The 23,130-nt window shown below is 38.0% G+C and overlaps 1 protein-coding gene across 3 annotated transcripts in view; it reads right to left on the minus strand.

Annotated features, from left to right (window-relative positions):
• The window catches only part of LOC131065635 (beta-hexosaminidase 3), a 147,934-nt gene that overhangs the window by 89,578 nt on the left and 35,226 nt on the right, over nt 1-23,130 (minus strand). For all 3 annotated transcript variants that reach the window (XM_059215876.1, XM_059215874.1, XM_059215875.1), the window contains 2 exons: nt 20,797-20,927; nt 20,650-20,715 (listed from right to left, as the gene is read on the minus strand). In XM_059215876.1, the coding sequence (XP_059071859.1) occupies nt 20,650-20,715; nt 20,797-20,927 (197 nt within the window). The remainder of the gene's footprint in view (nt 1-20,649; nt 20,716-20,796; nt 20,928-23,130) is intronic.

Consider the following 23,130-nt stretch of genomic DNA (forward strand, 5'->3'; position numbering starts at 1 on the left):
CCTTTTCAGGTGCCGTTTTTTTCGAAAGTGCGTATTTTTTCGTCTACTTTCACATGATGCTATCAGATTGATGCCATTGTAAGTAGAAATTGTACTTTCAGATTTTGGCCATTTTTGGCTCTCTTGGTACTCGTATATTTGCTTGAATCTCAGTTAGATTCATTGCACTATTGATTGAAGTCTCTTGTATCTCATTTGAGAAGTTGTAAAATTTGCATCATAAGTCCACTTTGCCTTGTTTTGCAAGTGGCTCATTGTAATCGCACTAAGTATAAAGTGTCAAAATCATCACTTTGAGGGGGGTACTTTGATTGACTAAATTTGGGGGGGTGTCTCTTGTGCTTTTGTGCTCTTGTGTTCCTTCCTTTTTACTGCTATGGGTTCTTCTAAGTTTCCTCTCTTAACTCCTCATAATTATGCTACTTGGAAAATTGATGCATGGAGTAAACTTATGGAGAAAGGACTCACTCATTACATTGATGGAACTATTGTTGCTCCCGCTGATCCTAAGGTTGATCCAGTTGGTCACTTGGATTGGCTCACTAAAAATATCATGGCAATTGGTACCTTAAGAAAGTATGTATCAAAGGATCTCATTTTTCATATTGAGAAATATACTCTAATCAAAGATGCTTGGCAAAAGTTTCAAGACTTGTATGGTCAAGTTGATGAGATTAGGGGATATCAAATTGATAGTGATCTCACCATGTTAGATCCCAAGAACTTTGATACTATACAAGATTATGTCACTAAGGCAAATGAGTTGAGGGCACAACTCAAAGATTGTGGCATTGATAAGAAGGATACTCAATTGATATTCAACTTGATAGGCAAGCTTCCGCAAGAATATGCAGCATTTGTTTCTAGTTTCCAAACCCATAGGATGACAATGGGTTCAAGCTACAAAATGCCTACATTTGATGCTTTCAATGAAATGTTGATGATGGAACAAACTAAGTTGATAAGCATGGGCATTCTTAAGGCTTCTAAGTCTCAAGCATTAGTGGCAAATCAAGGGAACAAAGGAAATCAAGGAAAGGACAAATCAAACAAGAAGAAATGGCAATCAAAGCCTAAAGAAAAAGCACCATCTTCTCCACAACAAGGAGATTCATCCTCTTCCAAGAGAGATAATTCACCAAAGAGGGAGAGACCTACTTGTGCTTATTGTAAAAAGATTGGTCATGAGGAGCATCGTTGTCATTCTAAGAAGATTGATGAGCTCACACATATCATCAAAAAGCATAACATTGATTTACCTAAAGTCTACAAGAAGGATGATTCATCAACTTCCACTTCCTCACATTCAAAAGGAAAAGGGCAAGCATTCATGGCTTCTACAAGTGGAAAGACTCACTCTTTCGGAACAAGAAAAGGAAAAGCTCTATGTGCTACTATCAGTCATGATTCAGAGAGATGGCTTCTAGATTCAGGGGCTTCTCATCATATGGCATCTTCGCAGTCTATGTTCTCTACATTTGAGCCTTGCACCATGCCACAGATTTTGATGGGCAATCATACATACATGGATGTGATTGGGAAAGGATCTATTGACATTGGGGATAACTCCTTCAATGATGTGTTGTGTGTACCCCACTTGACAAACAATCTCCTTTCTATCTATCAAATCACACATGGCGCAACTAAGAGAGTTGTGGAGTTCACACCTGACTCGGTTTTCATTAGAGACTTGGAGACTAGAGCTATCATTGCGACTGGGGTGGTTGATCATGCATCTCGGTTATACTCCTTTTCAGATCTTGTTGATGATGATGATTTCACATTTGATGATTCTACACATGATGATCACATTTCTTGTGATGGTTCAAATTTTGAGAACTTTGGATACTTGAACATGGGGATTCTCACATGTGACCCCATTCTTGAGTCTTGTATTTCATCTCCTCATATTGATATCACATCACCTATTGCACTTGATGATGCAGATAGTGCGAAAGTTTTGCCTTCATGTGATTCAGTGCAGCAGGATATTCATTGTCTTCCAGCTTCAGATTTATGGGATGATTACTTGCCAGATATTGTAGGTTTATTTATGGAATCCTACATTGCAGATTTGGGAGACATCATTGATGACATTCATCTTCTCTTTGATGAAGGTGAACCTTCTTTGATTGTTGCGAGGGCCCACTCTGACCCTCTTGTTCATTCTCTACATGATCATTCTTTCGAGGTTGACATGATTGTGGATACTTATGTACAGCAGTTGGAGGAGGTCTCTTTATGTTTTGAGGAGACATGTGAGTCTTTGGGACATGTTCTACATCCATCTCCACTAGATCTTGGAGTGCCTTTTTCAGCAGTGTGGCACAGTTTACCACCTTTGGAGGGGGTATCTTTCAGCATCGACATGGGGACACTTGAGCAGTTTTCAGAGATTCCTTTCATCATGAGTTTTCTTCATACATCTTCCCTTCATGATTGGGGAGATTTCATGGATACACCTTTGGTTTTGTTTCTTCCTAAGGGGAGGAATGTTGTTCGACGTTCGTGGAGCAGTTTCTTCATACATCGAGCTTCTATCATTGGTGCAGATTCCACATTGAGGGGGGGCTTCCTAGCTTCTCTTCTTCTCTCATATGGGGGGGACTTTTTCCTCACATGGGGTTTTGTTCCTCACATTCTTCTATGAGAGTTCTCTTGTATGTTTTTCATCTCTCTTTTGGGGGAGGGTTTTTTCCCATTGGGTTTTTCTCTCTTTCCCCACTTTGTGAGAGTTTTCATTGCATTGGTTTGCATGCATTTGCATTTGTACATGGGTACCTAACATGGCCTCGTAGCCGGGACCCATCTTGCATTGCTTACTTGCATTGTAGACTTAAGTGCATTCCCCTAAGTTGCACTTAAGGGGGGGTGTTGGTGTAAATAATTATTCATCATGGATATTATTACACTTACTTAAGTTTACTTAGGAAATGCATTTCATAGTAGTTTGGGTATGAGACACTTGGGTGTTTGTGCCACATTGGGATAGTGTGTGTAGGAGAAATTCCACCTTTTATGGTGTTGATCTTGTTGTTACACTCCACATTCAGTGGGTGATCCACCTCATGTGGACTATTATATTATTTCTCCTACCTACCCACACCTATTTCCTACCTACCCTTGTTTCTTATTGAGCCACATGTCATGTTTGTGTGCTCACATATCCCTAGCCTTGCCTATATAAGCAGGCTCATCTACATTGTATGTAATAATTGATATTATTGATCATTTTCTATTGATAAGAATATAGTTTATTCTTGTCCTATATTGTGTCTCTATTTTGTACATTTCATTGACCTCTTGATCTTGGCAAAATCTCACACAATTCCTTCAATCTCAGCAATAGGAATCTCGGGAAGATTCCTCATTCGTTCCTCCAAGTGGATAACCTGATCAAAGGCCTTGAGAAGAGCCGTATCCCACCCAGGTTCGAGTTCTTTGATCTTCTCAATCAAGAGCATAGTAGTGAACATTAGATCTCGTTGTTCATCTGTGATGACATTCTCATCTTTGCAAAAGATGACCTTGACTCTTTCTTCCAACTCTTGAAGGTCCACATCTGTCTCAACTTCGATCCTCCTGCCGAGAATGGTACATAACACTTCAAACACCTTATCCTAAATTGGATGGATGACGCCCTCAACTTGATTGCATTTGGTGCTGATGTCCTCGAAAAGAACTTCCTTCATCTGAAGTAGAGTTGACCACTGAAGTAAATTATGAGCTCCTCCATCCATTATCTTTTCTTGTGCTAGGATCTTCCTTGGTGTTTGCCTGATTACTTGCAGAACAGGAATGATAACATCTCTAGTGTGAGCGAAAGCGGCTACTGTTATCATTAGGTTGTGGATGATCTCAAGGACCTGGATAGCTCGATGGATTGTTTGCATCATTCTTGTTGTAAATTCAATGGCTACTGTGTGGGATTTGTCAATCCAAGAGCTCATAAGCTGAACCAAGCTCTTGACTCTCTCTGCCTCGCCAACTGATTCAAGGGGAAGTGCTTGCACAGGGGACACTGCTGGATCCTGACGTCCCAAGGGCTGATTGAGATGGCTAAAGTAGCCTCTCCAAGCACTGACCTCTCTCTCAAGCTTTCTATTCTTTTCCATTTCTTCCTTAAGCTTGTCTTTAAGTACTTCAAATGAATCGGTTGCCTCATCCAGTGCCTGCTCAGCAGTGAGTGGACCAAGCTCAAATGTTTCTACATCGTACTCTTCTGCAAGGATTTCACCTTCATACTTGTCCACTGCTGGTGTAGCTATCTGCAACTTCCTAGACCCTGTCTCATCTCTGATCACTTTCGACATCTTGGTGGCCTTCTTCTTCTCCATTACTTCCTGAGAATTTCCTACAAGGCTCTCTAAGTCAATTACATTATCTTCATCCTCAATCACAATCACCCTTGTCAGTCTCTCCTTCAACCAATCTGGAATGGCGGATCTTGTCTCTCTAACTTGTATTTCTTTAGGCAATGGTTCGTCTTCCCGGAGAGGAGATGTCACTTCATCATCATTCTTCTCTTCATGTAGCTCATTGACTTGGGGGGATTGACTTGATGAATGCTGAGGTGCCTTCCCCTTTTCAAGTTTATCATTCTGTACTATTGACTCCATAGATTCATCCACCTCAAGCATCGTCATCTCTTGTCCTTCAACTTGACTTGTCTTTTTCTCATGTCGAGATGATGTACCTGATGAGCGATCTCGATTGGCCTCTTGCTTCTTCTTGGAGGGTTCCCTTTTCTCGAGTCTTTCTTTCCTCTTTGCGCCTCTAGGGTGAGAATTGCCTTCACTTGTGCTTGCTCCTCCTTCTTTTGGTCTTTCCTCCAAAGTAAAAGTCATTGGTACGTTCTGCTCTCTTAACTTTTGATGTTGTACATCCACCCATCTACGAGTACATGACAAAACTGGAGCCATCAAAGCTCTCAAGTCTGAGATCTCAGGCTCGTTCCAATCTATCTTCACTGCTTTATCTTCTCTGTCATAGGATGATTGGAGATGTCTGCCACTGTCCTGAGCTTGATCGGCCACTCTGTAGACTTTACATTTCCTGATGAAATCTAAAGGTAATCTGGAATGCATCTTTCTTTTCACTTCTAAATCACTTGAGAGATTCATCCAAAAGTCTTCTACCTGAAATTCGTGCTTGTACTTCCTACCATATGTCTCTTCTATATACCCATAAGGATCAAAATTCTCCCTTAAGGCAAAAAACATGAATGAATATGAGGCCAACTCCCTCTCTACATCATCCAAGGCTAGAGCATTAGGACATACCTCAACTGAATTCCCCAATATGATGGGCACGGGAATTCCATTTCTATGCCTGTGTCTGAATGCCTTCGCATAGTCTGCCAACTGCCTAGTCACCTCGAGTAGCACTATCCTGTCTGTCGGATACCTCGGCAACATGTAGGGAGGTGAAGGACACCCATGAACTCTGATATATGTAAACTTTGGAAACTGGATGAACCAAGCACCATACCTCTTTACAAGTTCTTGTGCATCCGGAGATAGTCGATTGTGAATCCCACCTTGCAATATTCTAGTGATGTTCATCGTGAAGGTATCATTGACTAACTTGTAGTCACTTCCAGGTGGATGATGCAAATGAACATAAGAGTCACAAACTCTCACTTCTCCGGGTCCTCTTCCGATCACTCCTCTGTGAGATAGTCCTGCATATTCGAAACTCCTGATCAAGGCATATATGACGTATGAGCTCATGTGAAATGACTTGGTAGGCTTTAGTCTTCTCAACTGTACGTCCAAGCAATGGCTAATAATTCTAGCCCAATGAATCGTTCCTTTTCCTTGAACTATCACTTGGATGAAGTAGAACATCCACTTCTCAAAATAGAAGGCTTGAGGAGCCCCTGTAACTCGATTGAGCAAAGTTATCAAATCTCTGTATTCCTCCTGAAAGTCGATCCTATGTGGTGTATTGGGAATCTTGCTCAGGCGAGGACGACTTTTGAGTAACCAATTCTTATTGATGATGCTCAAGCAAGTGTCTGGATCATCTTCATACATCGACCTGGCTCCTTCTAGGCTTTTGTAAATCATATCTTTATGTTCTGGGAGATGGAGAGCTTCACTTATAGCCTCCTCTGAAAGGTAAGCCAAAGTGTTCCCTTCCTTGGATACGATTGATCTTGATTGTGAGTCATAATGGCGGGCACATTCGATCATCAGCTCATGGCACTAGATTGCTGGAGGGAAACCGGCCGCCTTGATGATGCCACTTTCAATTATCCTCTTTGTGACAGGTGATGGCTTTCCAATGTAAGGGACCTCTCGAAACTTCTTCACACTGAAGTTTCCCAAGTTGGTATCTCCAATATTGCTCCACTTGGACACGATCTTGGTCTCTAATTCTTCATTCCTCTGATCTTCCTTCATGAGAGCTGGACAACTAGTAGATGCTCCTGCCTTTGGAGTTGCCATCTTGACACCTACACAATATTTCATAATGAGTAACATATTTTGAAGCGAGTAGCAATGAAGATTCAAAAGGAAGACAAAAGATATTAATTAGGAAACTTCATGATAAATCTTGAGTTATCATTTCCTAATTAACTACGCAATTTTTAAAAACTTAAAGTTCAAAATTCAAAACTTCAACATTGGGACTAGGATGATCTCGCCATACCTCCACTTGAGAATTAATTCTAAAAAAAATGATGCAAAAATAAGGTGAATTTTGGCTAGGCAAAATGTAAATCGAAGTCCTTCCTTTAGCAAAATGCGCCTCCTTTAGTCTTCACAAGCATCAACTCCACCACCTTTAGTCTTCAATACTTAGGATAATTCGCTCCAACTAAACCAGCTTTCGCACCTTCTTTTGCTCTCCAAATTCGCACTTGAAGTAATGAGTGAATGATGGATTAAACTTGATGAAAACACCCCTATTATATAGGGCGCTCACCACTTTGCCTCCCATAGGCCGACTTGATGAAATAGGCCTAAAAAAAATAAATAAAATTGAAAAAAGGAGAGGCCGACTTGATAAAATAATAAAAATGATACCTCAAGTGCTCCATTTTCAATTTTAATTTAACAAAAAATAATTTTAAATGCCTTTCTAATAGGAATTCGATTTTCTAAGGCTCACAATCAATTTATTAAATGCCCATGCGTCTTTTATTAAATGCCAATTTAATTTAAATTTTTCCAAAATTTCGAAGTTAGCAATTTTGGCATCTAATGCGATTTTAGAGGATATCAACATTGAAATAATGTAAAAATAATGAATGCCAATAACCTCGCCTTGGTCCCTTGGAGAGGGACAGGAGCGAACTTGCAATTTAAGCCTTGTATTCTTTATTTTCACATTCAAAACTTCATCTAGGCATTTTAAAATGGCATTTTTGATTGGAGTCTTGAGTTTAATTCACTTGATCTCTAGAAGGAATGTGCCTTTAAGGCTTTTCGCCCTGGACCCTGGGTGAGGGACAGGAGCGCCTTTTCACTTTTGTCCTCAATCCTTCATCTTTTAATTGCCAATTCTCGTTGTGGGGTAAGCGATGATCCCCTTCGTTCATTCTATGCATGCTTAACTTGTTACTGCAAGGCAAAATAGGCTCTCCCAAGATTTTCGCCCTGGTCCTCCAGTGAAGGATATGAGCGCTTTTTGTATTTTAGGCTAGGATTCTCAAATTTTGAAGTCAAATCTTTGTTCACCATGCTTTAGAAGATCCTTCCCATCTCGCACAACCTTGCCTTAGCATAATCTCGGAGGGACATTGTTCATTTCATAAAAATCGGCCTGGTCCTTCAGTGAGGGACAAGAGCGCTTTTGAGTCCATTGCACAAATTCTTGATCACATCAACTTCAAATTACCCTCAAGGCATAGAACATCATTCCCCACTCCTTCTTGAGTCCTGGAAACAAAAATAGCATTTCAAAATGTAAGGTAAATGGGCATATTTGGAAATTTCGCCCTGGTCCCTTGGTGAGGGACAGGAGCGCTTTTGCCAATTGTCATCAAAATTTGCAACTCTTGCATCTCAATTCCACCTCGAAGCATTTTAAACATTATTTCAAACTTGCGCCTTGGCCTAGATTTGTCCAAATTTGGAGAGAAAAGCTAGATAATATGTTTTTCGCCCTGGTCCCTTGGTGAGGGACAGGAGCGCTTTTTGTAAATTCAAGTTTGTCTGTCCTTTGCTAGCCTTCCAAATTATCTTCAATGGGCTAATCATGTCTTCTTCCATTCATTTCGATCACAACACTTGCCTTGTTTTTGCAAGAAATTTACATTTTTTAGAAAATTGCTCTGGACCCTTGGAGAGGGACAGGAGCGCCCTTTGCCTTCTAGGTATATTTCCTTGTTCTTTAAACCTTCAATCGCATCTAAGGCATAAAACATCATTCGTCCTTCCCATCCAAGTCAAGTTTTGCCATAAAATCCCAAACAAAGAGGAGAAACTTGAAAAAACGCCATGGTCCTTCAGTGAGGGACTGGAGCGCCTATTGTCATTTGGGTTGATTTACTCCTTTGTGGACCACTTAAATTATATTCAATGGACAAAACATGCTTCCCTTGACCTCTTCAAATCGTAAAATTACTTTAATCTTGCAAAAATAGTGCAAATTTGAAATTCAAGCTCCAGTCCTTCAATGAGGGACAGGAGCGAACTTTGTCACCATGATCAAATTGCCTCATCTTTCACCTCGAAATTCCTTTGCTAGGGAAAATTTCATCTTACTTGACGCTATGAATAAGAGTTAATGTCCAAGAAAGGTCTAAAATTGTGCATATAAAGAAAATCGCTTTGGTCCTTCAGTGAGGGACAGGAGCGCTTTTGACCTTCTAGGCAAAAACTTCATCATTTCATTGTCTTTAATCAAATCTGGATGCTCTATTATGTTCATTTCACCGTCCACCATGCCTTTGATGATTCAATTTGACCAAACAAGGTCAGGAATGACTCTGCTAAGTCCTTTCGCCCTGGTCCCTTGGAGAGGGACAGGAGCGATTTTCTCTTAGTCCTTCAAAATTCATTATTTTCATGCCTTCAAAATCTTCAAAAGCATCAAGTCATGTCCAATTATCTTTCCTGGAGACCCTGCACAAAACAAAATAGAAAAGTCAATGACAAATATGCCAAAAAAATAACATTTTCGCCCTGGTCCCTGGGAGAGGGACAGGAGCGATTTTATCCTTTCTGGCTAAAATATTCAAAATTTAAGTCTCCAAACATTTCACAAGGCATAGTTAGGTCATCTTCAAGGCCAGGAACCAGTTAGCAAGTCCTCTTAAAAACAAGAAATTGCACTTAGAATGAAATTCGCCCTGGGCCTCCAGTGAAGGACAGAGCGATTTTCTCTGTTTCAGGCATCATCTTACCTCCAAAATTTAATCAAAATTTACCTAGGCAAGAACGCACAATTTCACCTTCAAAATGCTAACACTTAGACAAAATTTGGATTTTCCCTCAAAAAACCCTGACTAGACCTAACCTGGGACCTATTTGACTTCCTGACAGACTTACCTTATTTCAACAAACTCAATCCTCGGGAGGATGCCTAATAACTTTCAAAATTTGACTGGACTTAGCTTGAATAATGTCCAAAAGAAACCCCTAAGGTTTAGCCTTAGCCCAGACAGACCACTCACTCACTCAAAACCCTAAAAGCAGAGAGAAGAACAGGCAAAACAAAAGAAAAAAGAGGGGGTCCCCATTTTAATGGGGCGATGTGTGAAATGGTCACAACATGGCAGGACCGACCAAGTGCTTTATGTGTGGGGAAGCTGAAGAGGATCTTGACCACCTCCTGCTACAATGCAAGATAGCGCAAAAATGCTGGGATTGGGTGAAAGGTAAATTGCAATGGCAAATCCCATTGCCAAATACACTCAAAGATGTGTTTGATAGTTGGCCAAGGCAAAACAAGAAATCAACTTTCACAAGCATATGGAACATATGCCCATCACTTGTAATATGGGAAATATGGAAGGAAGGCAATCGTAGGATTTTTAAAGACAAGGTTGAGGATGGTAGAAGGCTATGTAGCAGAATTGATCAGGCAGTGGAGGAAACTTTAGGGGCTGCAGCGTCTCAGATGGATTCAACGAAAAACCCTTCTACCATAGAGGGCATGAAAATACAAAAAGCATGGCCTAACATCAAAATAAGGCATGGGGCCTGGCGTTCTAGGTAGATGAGTAAAAACTGTAACTCACCCACAGTATGGACTCCACCTCAACCGGGGTGGATCAAAGCCAATTTTGATGGGGCAGCTCAGAGAGGTGGGGGTCTGTCAGGGGTGGGAGTGGTTTTTTGCGATCACAGTGGCAACATTATAAAATTGGGAGCACAGCGTATCAAACAGGGCACCAACAATGAGGTGGAAGTTTATGCAGCGTGGCTAGCAATAAGATGTGATAGGAAAATGGGGATTAAAAATCTACATCTGGAAGGGGACTCATTGATCATAATCCAGGCCATTAAAAATGGCCAAATCAAAGCATGGCACCTACAAAACTTCATCTCACTAATTCTGGAGGATTTGAAACTTTTTGAGGAAGTCATGATTACCCACATAAAACGGGAGGGTAACACAGATGCAGATAAATTGTCTAAATGGGCACTGTCCTTTAATCAGATTGAGGATTTCATTTATGAAGTCTTTGACGACAAGTTGGACTTAGTATAAGATGGGCTAAAAATCGAACTCTAAATGATGACATGACAGGGTCATATCATGCGCTCAGACAACTTATGATTATTTCTATCTACAGAAGTACATATATGATGTGTGTGAATCACAACTTAGGTGGTCATTAACTCTTGCTTTGTAATGATTAGCAGCTCAAGCGTGTTATTCTTTGGCTCTTTTGTTTTTGTGCACGTGAATGATAGCAATGAAGGCAGTGATGTGAACTGTTACATGTGCTTCCTTACAACAAGCTTCAATCTATAATGTTTCCATCTATACGGATGGGTGATGATGTGATACTCACGGCATCAAGTTTTAATTATCAAAGGCCGTGACAGCAATGTGATTAAATACTCGCACGAGCCGGCTTCCTTTTTAAAGAAGCCAAACTTATTGCATTTTATCTTTTTTCTGCTAGCTGGTGTATGTGCTCTTTTTTGTGCAGGTTTGTTTGGTGACAAGATGGAGGCTACATTCACCTTCCAAACAAAGAAGTAATAGAAAGCTCTTTACGGACCGGTGAAAAATCGAAGATTGAGACCACTGCTCAAATGCCCTTCAGAGGAAGTTATAAAAGCAGTGCAGGGGACGCTGGGATTTTTCTTCCAGCAAGCCACACACTAGTGGAAATGCAATGTAGATATTGCTGCCATGATTTTGGCATGGGGCCTGGAATTGGGGATTGCCGAGGAGGATCTCCGCTGGGTCATGAACTCTCTTTTTGAACAGGAACTAATAAATGGGATGGATTTTGCTCTTCAATGGGCGCACTCGGGATATGGCTTTAATTTCAGTGAGTGCTTCAAGAGTCAAATCGTAGTGGAAGCGTTAGGGTTTGTGTCGTTTGTCCGCTGGCCGAATATGGTGAACAATAGACTTTATCTAAGTCATATAAGGGCGGAGTGGAACTCTTTAATGGAAGCAATCAGAATGTATCAGAATGTGCAGAAGAGGCGGAGGCCATGGTTTTTGAGTGTCATCCAGAGGAAACGACGAAGTGCAAGACGTCGACCACCCCAGTGAACGGGTTTTAACCCACCTACAAGTTTTTGTGTCTACGAAGTGAACCGGTTTTTGCAGTTACCAGTTTTTGATAAAGGGAACCGGTTTTAACCCACCTACAAGTTTTTGTGTCTACGAAGTGAACTGGTTTTTGCATTTTCTAGTTTTTGATGAAGGGAACCGGTTTTTGTCGGTCTGAACTCGATATGAAGTGAACCGGTTTTTGCTGTTTCCAGTTTTCGATGAAATGAACCGGTTTTTGCCAGTTTTTGTACCGTTGGATGGGGACCCATGGTTTTTTGTATTACCCAAGCCCACATAGGGGTTTAAATTTCAGCCCTATTTGCAATAATGTTGTAATGTTTAGGGATAGGCTGATAAATTTATAGGTTACATGTTATACTCTGGGCATATGATAGGCCCCTCTTGAATTGTAATCCAATACTTTCATATATTAATCAATAAAAAATCAATATTACCGACCAAAAAAAAAGAATATTATTTTATTTAATTTATTTATTTTTAATATGAATTAATAATTAAAATTTAATATTTAATATATTATTAATTTTGTGGATTTATTATTATTATTTTAAATTAAATATATAAGCCGAATTCAATGTCAAATTTTTTTCCGAATTTTAAATTCTTGTTGAACTTCATCAGAATTTTATTGTTGCCGAACTCAAACTCGAATTCGAACCTTGTGACTTAGATTCCACCTATTTCATTTTCTCATATGTGAAGACAACACTTTGTTCATTTGCTTGTCTACCCATTCTCTGTTGAAATCCATAACGTCTCTCATAAGTACATTCAATTATATCACCTCTTGCTCTGACCAACGAGGCAATAGAATAGACTTCTTCATTTCACTCTCATACTGCGGATGAGTATGATCACTATCATCCAATACCTAATCAGGAATGAGAAATAGTTCACATTTCCTCATGATATCTACGAACATCCTGGACCACATTCTTCTCTTCACTGCTTGCTCGTCCATTAGGTTGGCCCAATAATCTTCAATGTCCATCTTGTGTATGAATCTATCTCCTCTGATCCTCTCAACATTCTTATGCAGATCAAATTTGTCTCTTTTCTTATATATTCCAAGGCGATAGAATGCAAGCTCATCAATCACCGTACTAGCTGCAGTAGCAAATTGACACACTTCCAATGTTTTTCCTATGGCAATAGGAGAAGTCATCACTATTCTATGCTTCTCCTTCTGGATGAAATCATATTCAAGAAGTTGTCTCACCACCTCAAGAAGGATCATTCTATCTATAGGATACCTAGGAAGCTTGTATGGTTTGGATTGGAATCCTTGATTCCTTAGGTATGTGAAACTGTATGTACAATGATCCATATTGTTCAATAAATTCCATTGCCTCCTTAGACAACCTCTTGTGGATTCCGCCTTGCAACATACTCGTAATATACATGGTGAATGCATCATTCACTCTCCTACAATCTTCAACTCTATGCATGTCTAGCTGTGGATAACATTCATAACTTCTATAGTGTCCTTGTCCATGCCCGACTTAACCTCTGCATATCAGTCCTTTGTATGTGACAAATCTCGCAAGTATATACACAAGGCAGGAAGTCATGATGGATGACTTGGTCCTTTCCACATTTCTCAACTGCAAATCCAAATTGTCAGTGATGATTTTTGACAAATTGATCATTGTTCCTCTTATACAATACTAGATAAAATAAACATCCATCCTTTAAATAATGCGCCCTGTGGCATCCCCATCACCCAGTTCAATAGGAATACCAAATCGCTATATTCCTCTCTCAAGTCTATGCACATGAGTGTCTTGGGAACCTTGGAATGATGAGGCCTCAGCTCAATCATCCATTCCTTATTCACTATAGTCTTGCATGCATCTGCCTTCAGCTTGTACTTCGCCTCATATTCTTCCTTTGTTCTATCCTTCATGTCTGCACTGCGGGGAATTCCAAACACTTCGGCAATCACATCCTCAGCAAGGTAGGCAATGGTTACCCCATTAGGAGTCTGGATCAATCTAGAGAGAGGATCGTAGTGCCTTGAGCTTTCCAGGACCAACTCGCTGCATTGTATGGATTGTGGAAATCCAGCAGCATGATAGATACCACTCCTCATGATGTTTACATATGTAGGAGAGGGAATCTGGTTCCTTGTTCCGAACATCCTTTGCCGCATATGCTCCATATTTAGGAAGTGCATGTTTGTATCTATGATCTTCCATTGGGATGACAATTTGGATTCTAGATAGAATCCCTCCTAGACCACCTTCAATTGCTCCTTCCGAACTCCAATCTCATATTTTGACATTGTACCTATACGAAGCTAGAAATCAATAACTTTGGAAAAAATCATCCTGATGGTTATTTTCAGAATTAGATAAGTTCTAATTTCTAATATTTTGGACAAGTTTTAGGAATGGAAATCAGGAATTCAATTCATATTTCTAACAAATTCTGAAAATAGAATGTAAACATGATAAGAATAGGGTCAAAACCCCTCATAAAACCTCTAGAAATCATCATTCTCATACTTAACTAAGTCTGAAGACATTTAGTATACTCAGAAAATTCATCAAAATCAAGGTCATAGGAGTATACCAAGGGTCAAATTTCACTTAGAAAAGGTGAATAGAGTTATGTTTTTAGATTAAAATGTCTGAATACACCTTCCCAAACTCAACAATGGCTGCCAATAGGTCTGAAGACAACCTGCAATGTTTAAAATCGGTCTCATAACAAGGTTGCAACCATGGGAAAACATGTGCAATTGATCAAACTTTACCTCCCAAGTCAAAAAATGTCAAATCCGGGCACAAATAATGTGCTGGCAAAATGTCTAAGTCTGAGGACAAATCTGAAAATGGAGGTTTCAGACTCAGACCAGCGATGAAAACACTCCTAAACACTCAGAAAATGACCATAAAATGCCTCCCAAAATGTCTCCTTAGTGAAATCGCCCAATACCAAAGTGGCTAGGAAATGAATTCCAAGTCTGAAGATAGACTGAAAATGGAGTTCTCAGACCTGCAACAGCAATGAAAAAGCCAAAAAATGCCCTTAAATGGCCCTCAATCCAAAATCGCCTAGGTATGAATGAGTTGGGTGGTAAAAAATAAGTCTGAAAATGTGCACTTCAACCAACTTTGCAGGTCAACCATCAAATCACCTTCAGCAATGGAGAAATGTGCAGGTCTGAACATAACACAGCCAACACTCAGCAATGGCGCTTCCCAAATGCAAGCAAATCACTCCAAAAAATGGAAGAAGCCTCCACCAAAACAAAATCGCCTAGTCCTCAACAATGGCGCAACCCTTGGAAAATCGCCTAAGTATGAAAATCGCTTTTCAAACTTGCTCCAATGGCCTCCAAAAAAATGGTGCCTAGGTCTGATTGGGCAGAAAATGATCTTCAATCTGCAACTCCCAGCCAAAATGTTGTCAAAATGACACTTCACAAAAATCGCCCAATTGGGAAAAATCGCCAAAATCAGCCACTTAGACACAACAATCAGCAAATATAATATTATTCTAATGCTGGCCATTCTCTTTTAAACTTGTTTTCACCTTGTAGTTTCACCACACAAGCAATGTTGGATAAAACATCACTTTTATAGTTGCTTGGGAAAATCAATTTGCTTCTAGAAAATGTTTAATTATTAAAAGACCATTGCAAATCATTAAATAATTGTTTTGGATTTTTAAAAAAATGTTAGTTATTACAAAAACAATTAAATTTGAGCCCCCACTTTATTAAAAAAATTCAAAAATTAACCAACTTTGGGCACCTAGGGGAAAATCGCCCCATATTTGGATTAAAAAATCCAAATAAAACTTATTAAATATGTCAAAATTGTCCTTTGGGGGAAAATCACCCCTCTTTGGGATAAAAATCCCAATCAAAATTCATTAAATTTGCCCAAAAACACCTTTGGGGAAAATCAACTTGCATCTGGAGTCAAAAACTTCTCTTCATTTCGTCATTAAATCCAAATAAGTCATCTTGGGGGAAAATCGACCCCTTTATGGACAAAAATCCAAATCAAAATTTCATCAAACTGCCACTTGGGGAAATTTGCCTTTCATCACCACAATCATCCGCACAAAACTTCCATCAAACTTGATCATAAATTGTCCTAGTGGAAAATCCATCTTCATCAGGAACATGAATTTCATCTACATCAAAGTCATCTGCACTCCAAGGGGAAAAAAAAAGGTCATCAGGACAATTTTCCAACATAGTCAAAATTTACCCCTCTAGTAGAAAATTGCCCTCCATTAGGAATCTGGAAGGGGGAAAAATGTGGTCCATCGAAAATTTGGTGGAAATTCACCTCCCACCAAGATTTTGAGTGGGGAAAAATCATGGGTCATTGGAAATGTGGGGGAAAAGCACCTCCCATCAGGAATTTTAACTTTTTGACCACTAGAACATGGATTTTCATTAGGAATTTGATGATTTTTCACTCAAAATCAACTGAACACTTCAACTTTCAATAAAAGTGCAATTCTAGCTTGAATAACCTCCTAGGAGCGAGAAAACAACCCCTAAAGGACCTTTCAACACTTGGGCACAAAAACATCACCGATTTGGACATTCAAAACTCATTCATGCTCAAAAGGTCTACACTTAGACAAAATTTAGGATCTCTAGACATCTAACACTTATGCACTTGATCCTCTATAAAATTTCAAAACTCTATAGCAATTAGGCATGATCACACTTGAAAGCTCAAGAATCGGACACTGGAAGCTCAAAATCGCCGATTACTGCCAAAACCCTAAACTAACAAGACGCGGAAAGAAGGAAGAGGGGGTCCTCATTTGCAATGGGGCGATGTGTGAAAAGGTCACAACACTACTTCATTCATGAGATTTCTATCATCCTAATGAAGTGTGATCTGAAATGTTGATGCAAACAAACACACACAATCTAATCCAAAAGCAATAGCAAGAAAAATGATAAGATTTCCATCAATCTTGTAATGTCCCCACTTTGAAATACAATTTAATGATAAATGATAATAATAAAATTAAAATTAAAATATAAAAGAATACGATTAAATATAATTAAATTTTAATTAAGTTAATAAAGGGTCAAAGACATGAAATGAAAAGTTGTGACTCCCTCAAACATGAGCTATAAAAGGAAGAAGAGAACCTCATTTGAGGGGATAATTTTGGGGAATCAGAAGTGCAGATCTAATATAAATAAGAATTGCAGATCTGGATGTGAAAGGTTGTGTTCCTTTCAAAAGGAAGAAATAATGAAGAGTTGCACTCTTTCAAAGAGTGCTAATGGTGGAAAGGGTGTGTCTCTGCCAAAGGGGCATACATGATGAAGAGGTGTGACCTCTCCCTCACATTGGAGGATATAAAAAGGAGAAAGTCTCATTTGAGGAGGACATCCAAAGGACATCAATTTGAAGAAAAATTTATTATTCACAAAGGGCAGCAATAAAGAGCGATGACTCATTTCTTATGAAGAGGTGTGACTTCCAACAAATGAAGATATAAAGAAGAGATTAATTGAATTGAGAAGGGGGAATTGGAGGAACCATCTATAAGATCAGAGAAGACAAGAAAGTCAATGGATCAATATCTCATATCAAAATTAATAAGGGTGAAAATTTGCAGACTATGATATTTACAAGGGCAAGATTCAGGACAATCCCAAAAGGGGGCATTGCAAATCCACCCACCAAAACCTTCAAGACCAAGTTTTTACAAAGAGAAAAAGATCCACTAGAGGAGGAACAACAAATTTAGGCTTGGGTGATTGGATGCAAATTCAAATGGAAATTGAGCAAGCAAGGGATGCAAAATCAGATGGAAATCAAAAATCAATTCAATCCTTGGGTGATTGGATGTGCTCTTGATGTATTTGAATGTCAAGTTACTCTTGTGGAGTCCTCAATATGGTAGTCTATATTTGCATAAGGATTCTTCTCTGTTTTGGTTAAGGAGGATGATGGATTTACAAAATTGTTTGATGAGAGGAATGGAAGGTTGAAATTCATCTGAAATGAATGGATAGGATTAAATTAGAGGGTTTTTTAATTTAAATTTGGGTGGAAGATGGAAATAAATATTGGTAGTTGGTGAATGGAGGGATAAGATTGATTCAATTAAGTGAATGGCCACAATTCAAAGTTGATTTGAGTCAGGATAACTGATAATTAGGGATGAATGGCTAGGATTTGGTTGATTAAATTGATGATTATGATTGAAGATTAATTTGATTTAGGATTGATGGTGTGGATTGGAATTGTTAATTAAATGGCCAATAGTTGGAGGTGCGTGATTAGGATCAATTTGATTAATTGCATGGTTAAGATTTAAATTGATTTTATTTAGGATTGTAGGATTTTTAAATTGAAAGAAATAGGTGACGTGGATTTGATGGAAGATGATTTTTTCTATTTTTTAAATTATGAGGCTGAATGACTATTGTTAAATTAAATTATTTAATTAGTTGGTAGAAGAGGTGCAATCTAGTTAATTAAATAATTTATTTAAGTAATTATTGTCAAAGGCATTGGGAGATTAGTGACAGAAATTAGCAGCATTCCACGGGGACGCGTCCCCCCCCTTTTTGGGCGCGTCCCCCCATTAGAAACGTCTCAGGGATGGGGGGACGGGGACGCGACGTCCCCCGCCGTCCCGCCACTGCCACCCAAGCGCCGCCGGGACGCGGAGACGTCCCCGCGTCCCCCAGGGAGACGGGGAGACGTGGAGACGTCTCCTTGGGAGACGTCTGGGCATCTCCCAGAGAGACATGGAGATGCCTCCACGTCTCCTTGGGAGATGTTTGGGCGTCTCCTAGAGAGACATGGAGATGTCTCTCCAAGGACGGGGAGACGCCCAGACGTCTCCTGTCGCCCCCACGTATATGCAATATTTAATATTAAAATTTTAAAAAAAAGTGACTTTAAGTTTTTTGAGGGTTAAGGGGTAACTCTAATTAGACGTGGGCCAAAAGAAAAATAACACCCGACACCTTTAGAAAATAATAAAAGTATTTTTGGCCTCGTGGGGCACTACCCCTCGACCCCGCCCTGTATCTAACCTCCGAGTCTAATTAGGCTCCATATAACAACACAACTTAGAAATCTTGGTATTTAGATTTAATATTTCAAATTTCCTATAGTCTCATTTGAAATATAATTCTTACACTGTAATACTGTCATACATCTTTTCAAAACTAGTTTTTCAAGTACTATATGTATATGTATAACTATATCAGCACCACCACCCCGACACCCCCCCGCCGCCGTCCCCAAACTTAGGCCCTTGGTCCCCCCGTCCCGTCCCCGCGTCCCCCCGTCCCCAACGCCCGTGGAACACTGGAAGCTAGTTAAAAATGTAGAGATAAATTTTTGGTGCCTACACAACCAAATACTAGTCTCTACTTTAACTAGTAAAAAGTTGCATTTGTTGGTGCTTGAAATGTTTATTCTCCTAAATCTAAAAAATCTCAGTATAGGACCTGATTGTTGACAATCTAGTGCTTGTATTTCGGGAAAAACCCGTCATTAAAACATTCATATTCAATGCAAAACCTCCATTGGAATTTTGAACAATATGCATATTTGTAAATTTGTAGTGAATGGTAAATTTACAAACATGCACACTATTCTATTTTGTGTTGTCTCAAAAGAAACAAATTACAAAGCTTACAAGTTGCACCGAGCGCTGCTTCAAACTTATTCAAGTTGCATTCAATCAAAGTTTTCTGCTGAAGTTGTTTGTTGGCTTTTGCTTCAATGGATATTTATTTTAGCTCTAGTAACTTTTTTTCTTCCTTGTGTTTGCAAATGAAATGAATAACGTTTGAAAGTGTTAAAGAGCTTATGAGTGTTTTGGGTTTGAGTTAATTTTTATTTTATTTTTCCAATTTTTACAGCTGAATTAGACTTGGTGAGTCAAACGGTAACCAGATTTACCAAGTAGCCAAGTCCCAAGTCTTATAGCCTTGTTTGGATGCAACTAGCTCAAGGCTTGCCAAGTTTGGGTGAGTCCTGTAACTATGAACACACACACAAACACTATCATTTTAGGATACTATGAGTCCAACACCTTTCATTGAAAATGTGTCCTCCATAGCATCATCCATAATCATTCAAACAATAACTATTCAACTTCCTTGTGATTTCCAATATATTATCTTGTTTAGATATATAAAATCTTCCATCTTGGGAATATTATCAATCCAACATCTTTCATAGAATGTTTTTCCTCCATAATCATTTTAACATTAAATGAATATGCACGTACCATCAATTGTGTGAATCGATTTCAAAAAAAATCTTGATCTCCTAGTTGATTTGACCATTGGTTTGTCAAGGAAAGGCTGCTATTGTGGAGGTAGTAGATGGATGAACTTTGTGCTTATCATAGGCTTGCCATCTCCATACAAGCATGGACACAAAAACGTGTTTCCATGCTCTCATATGCCAAAGGTTAGTGCATACTAAATGGTCTTGCTTTCAAAGTTAATCCAAAAAATATTCTGGTGCAAACAAATAGAATTACAAATCAATAAAGAAAAGAACAAAGATAATAAAAGACTTCAATGCCAAACAAAATGAACAAATATCAGCTCTATAACTAAGACATTAAGCATCATTGACTTATCATGAAATGAATAGTTACCAAGTAAATATGGGAGGACAATATAAGAAATTTTTTAATTACAGTGTAAAACTACCATCTGCATCAACTCTAAGCTCAATTTTGATCCTTGTCGTCTACCATTAAACATATTAGCAAAAACTATTATTCCATCCAATGTCACAAGTTATGCCATTCATAAACATACACTATGCCTCTACATAGAGCATTCATTTTAACATAAAAACTTTCAAATATAAAAACTTCCAATCATTTGAACTATGCTTTACAAATATCATTAGATAAAATATCTTAGTAATGAGAACAAATATTATGATAGCATACCAAGAAGCAGCATGTCCAGGCACATCAATTTCTGCTAATACGTTGATCCCTCTCATCTGAGCATATCTGTGGAATTTTATTAGAAGTCATCGTTCTAATACTTTGTATCACATTACACTTAGGAGAATTATCACTTTGAGCTCTTACCCAACTATTTCCCTTGCATCCTTCATTGTGTACCGCTCTGAAGGGCTATAAGCACCATTCCATAAATTTGGAAGAGATGGAATCTCTAAAGGAAATGATTGTGTATCTACAATATGCCAATGTAGAACATTCTACATACAGGATATCAAATGTTTAAGATCAGATCACATGAAAAATTTAAAACATGTTACAGTATTTTTATTTTATTCAAACATCAAAATCACATCTTATTTGAAATGATACACCCCAGATTCAACATTGTTAAATATACTAAGCTGGAAGTTGATTTCTGATTTTCACTTTGAAAATCAAGTGAAAGAAGATATCAAATTGTATAGCCAAATGTCAAAGATTTGTAAGTTAAGGCACACCAACAAATAGAGATTTCAATAAAAGAGTTCATTAAATTTAAGGGTCTGACCAGTTTTATGTATAATTGAAATAGTTGAAAAGTCAAGCTTGGCAATAACTTAGCAAGCTCAAAAATTTTAAAAACTCGGGACTCGGGAAAACCTTGAGAAAAACTCAGCAATAACTTGGCAAATTTATCTAACATTTGAAAATACATAATTTCTTAAATTATTCTTCAAAAACACACAAATATAATCAAATTGTAGAACATAAACTAATTTCCATCATACACAAATCAATGCATATTTTTAGAGAACCTCACATTTTGAATATACATACATGTCAAACTAAATCTACGTCTTTTTTTTTCAAAAAAGAATTTATAAATATTATTGACATTATAAAAATATACTAAATATTTTAAATGTATATTAAATCATCTCGTATTATTTTAAATGCATATTATATATTATTAAATATTATAAATAGATAATATTCAAATAAAATGTATATTTCAGATTTCAAAAAATTTAAATGACAGAATGAATATATTATTATATCTGAATAAAAACTTGTTTGTTTGTGGCAAGCAAAAGAACAAATCGAATGAAATTGGTATAGTTTCACTTTCAGATTTAGTAGCTTGTAAATGGAAACCTATTACCTTCATGTCATGCCATTGTGTCATTCCCAACGTCATGCATCACGAATATCCCTCTTATCGCGTTCACAAATGACTTAAAAAACTTTTAAAACCCTAATATTTTTGCCTAATGCCTTTTATGGCAAGTTTTCAAATGTTTTTTTCACGAATTTTGGTGGGTTTTTTGTATGTATCACAGTGATTTAACAAGGAAAAGCGGTCGTGAGTACATATGCAAGTGATTTGCTGCCACTTTAGCGTGTGAGTACTTGCACGTCCAACAAGTTATCCACAATTTTTTCAACTATAATTGAAACACTAATTAAAAATTAGGTATCAAAGATCAATAATATTAAATATATCGAAATAAATGATTTCACTAAATTTATGGGCCTCATGAAGACAAACAACATAAATAGATCAAAATAAGTGAGTTCACTAAATTCATGGGCCTAACAACTTCTATGAATAACTGAAACACTTTGTTAAAACTTAGATATTAAGGATTTAAAAGATTGAGAGAGAAAGATAGAGGAGTAAAAATATTTCTCTCCCCTTTCTTGATTCCTTAGCTAAATAGGGCTATTGTCATTCTAAATATGGCTGGTCAAGTACGGCAAAGGTGTAATGGATTTAAAGCTTGAAATGACTATTCTCTTATGGTTAAGTCAACAATGAATTGAAGATCCTATCAAACAATTTAGGTGAGAACATGAGATTCTATGCATTGCTCCTTTTCTGTTTTGTCCTGTGCAATGTCTACAAAAGTAGGATAAAGATGCACCATCATTATATTTATTCCCCTATTCGAGAAGCCTTTTTGTTTCAGGTGAACTCTATGCTCATTTCAGGATACTATTGTTGGTTTAGGGGGCAAACATGATATGTACAATTATAAATCACAATTGCGACTGTATGCATGTCACGTTTTAGGATTAACAGATTCATCATAAAATGCAAACAGACAAAGAATTTGTGAAATTGTGAAATGAGCTGAACATCCAGTCAACAGATTTAAAAAACAGCATTGTGATCCTAGTATGATAAAAAAAAATTCCGAGCAAATAATCATTTACAATGTACAACTACACTTTTTATGGAACACTGACAATAATGGAATTTAGCATGCCTACCATTTTGTTTTTAGTGGAGACATGTTGGGGTTGCAAAGCTAAATTGAAAAATATAATATGTAAAGAAACATAAATAAATGGACTCTTAGCACTTGGGTGGACTCATGTAAGGTGGAAAAGAAAACAACATTGATAGTTGAAAAATGGTACAGTAACAAGCATTCTTTGTAAGTATTATTTGTATACAACTGAAGTCTTTATCTAATT

The sequence above is a fragment of the Cryptomeria japonica genome, unplaced genomic scaffold (genome assembly GCF_030272615.1).
Source record: "Cryptomeria japonica unplaced genomic scaffold, Sugi_1.0 HiC_scaffold_319, whole genome shotgun sequence".
Classification (NCBI taxonomy): Eukaryota; Viridiplantae; Streptophyta; class Pinopsida; order Cupressales; family Cupressaceae; genus Cryptomeria; species Cryptomeria japonica.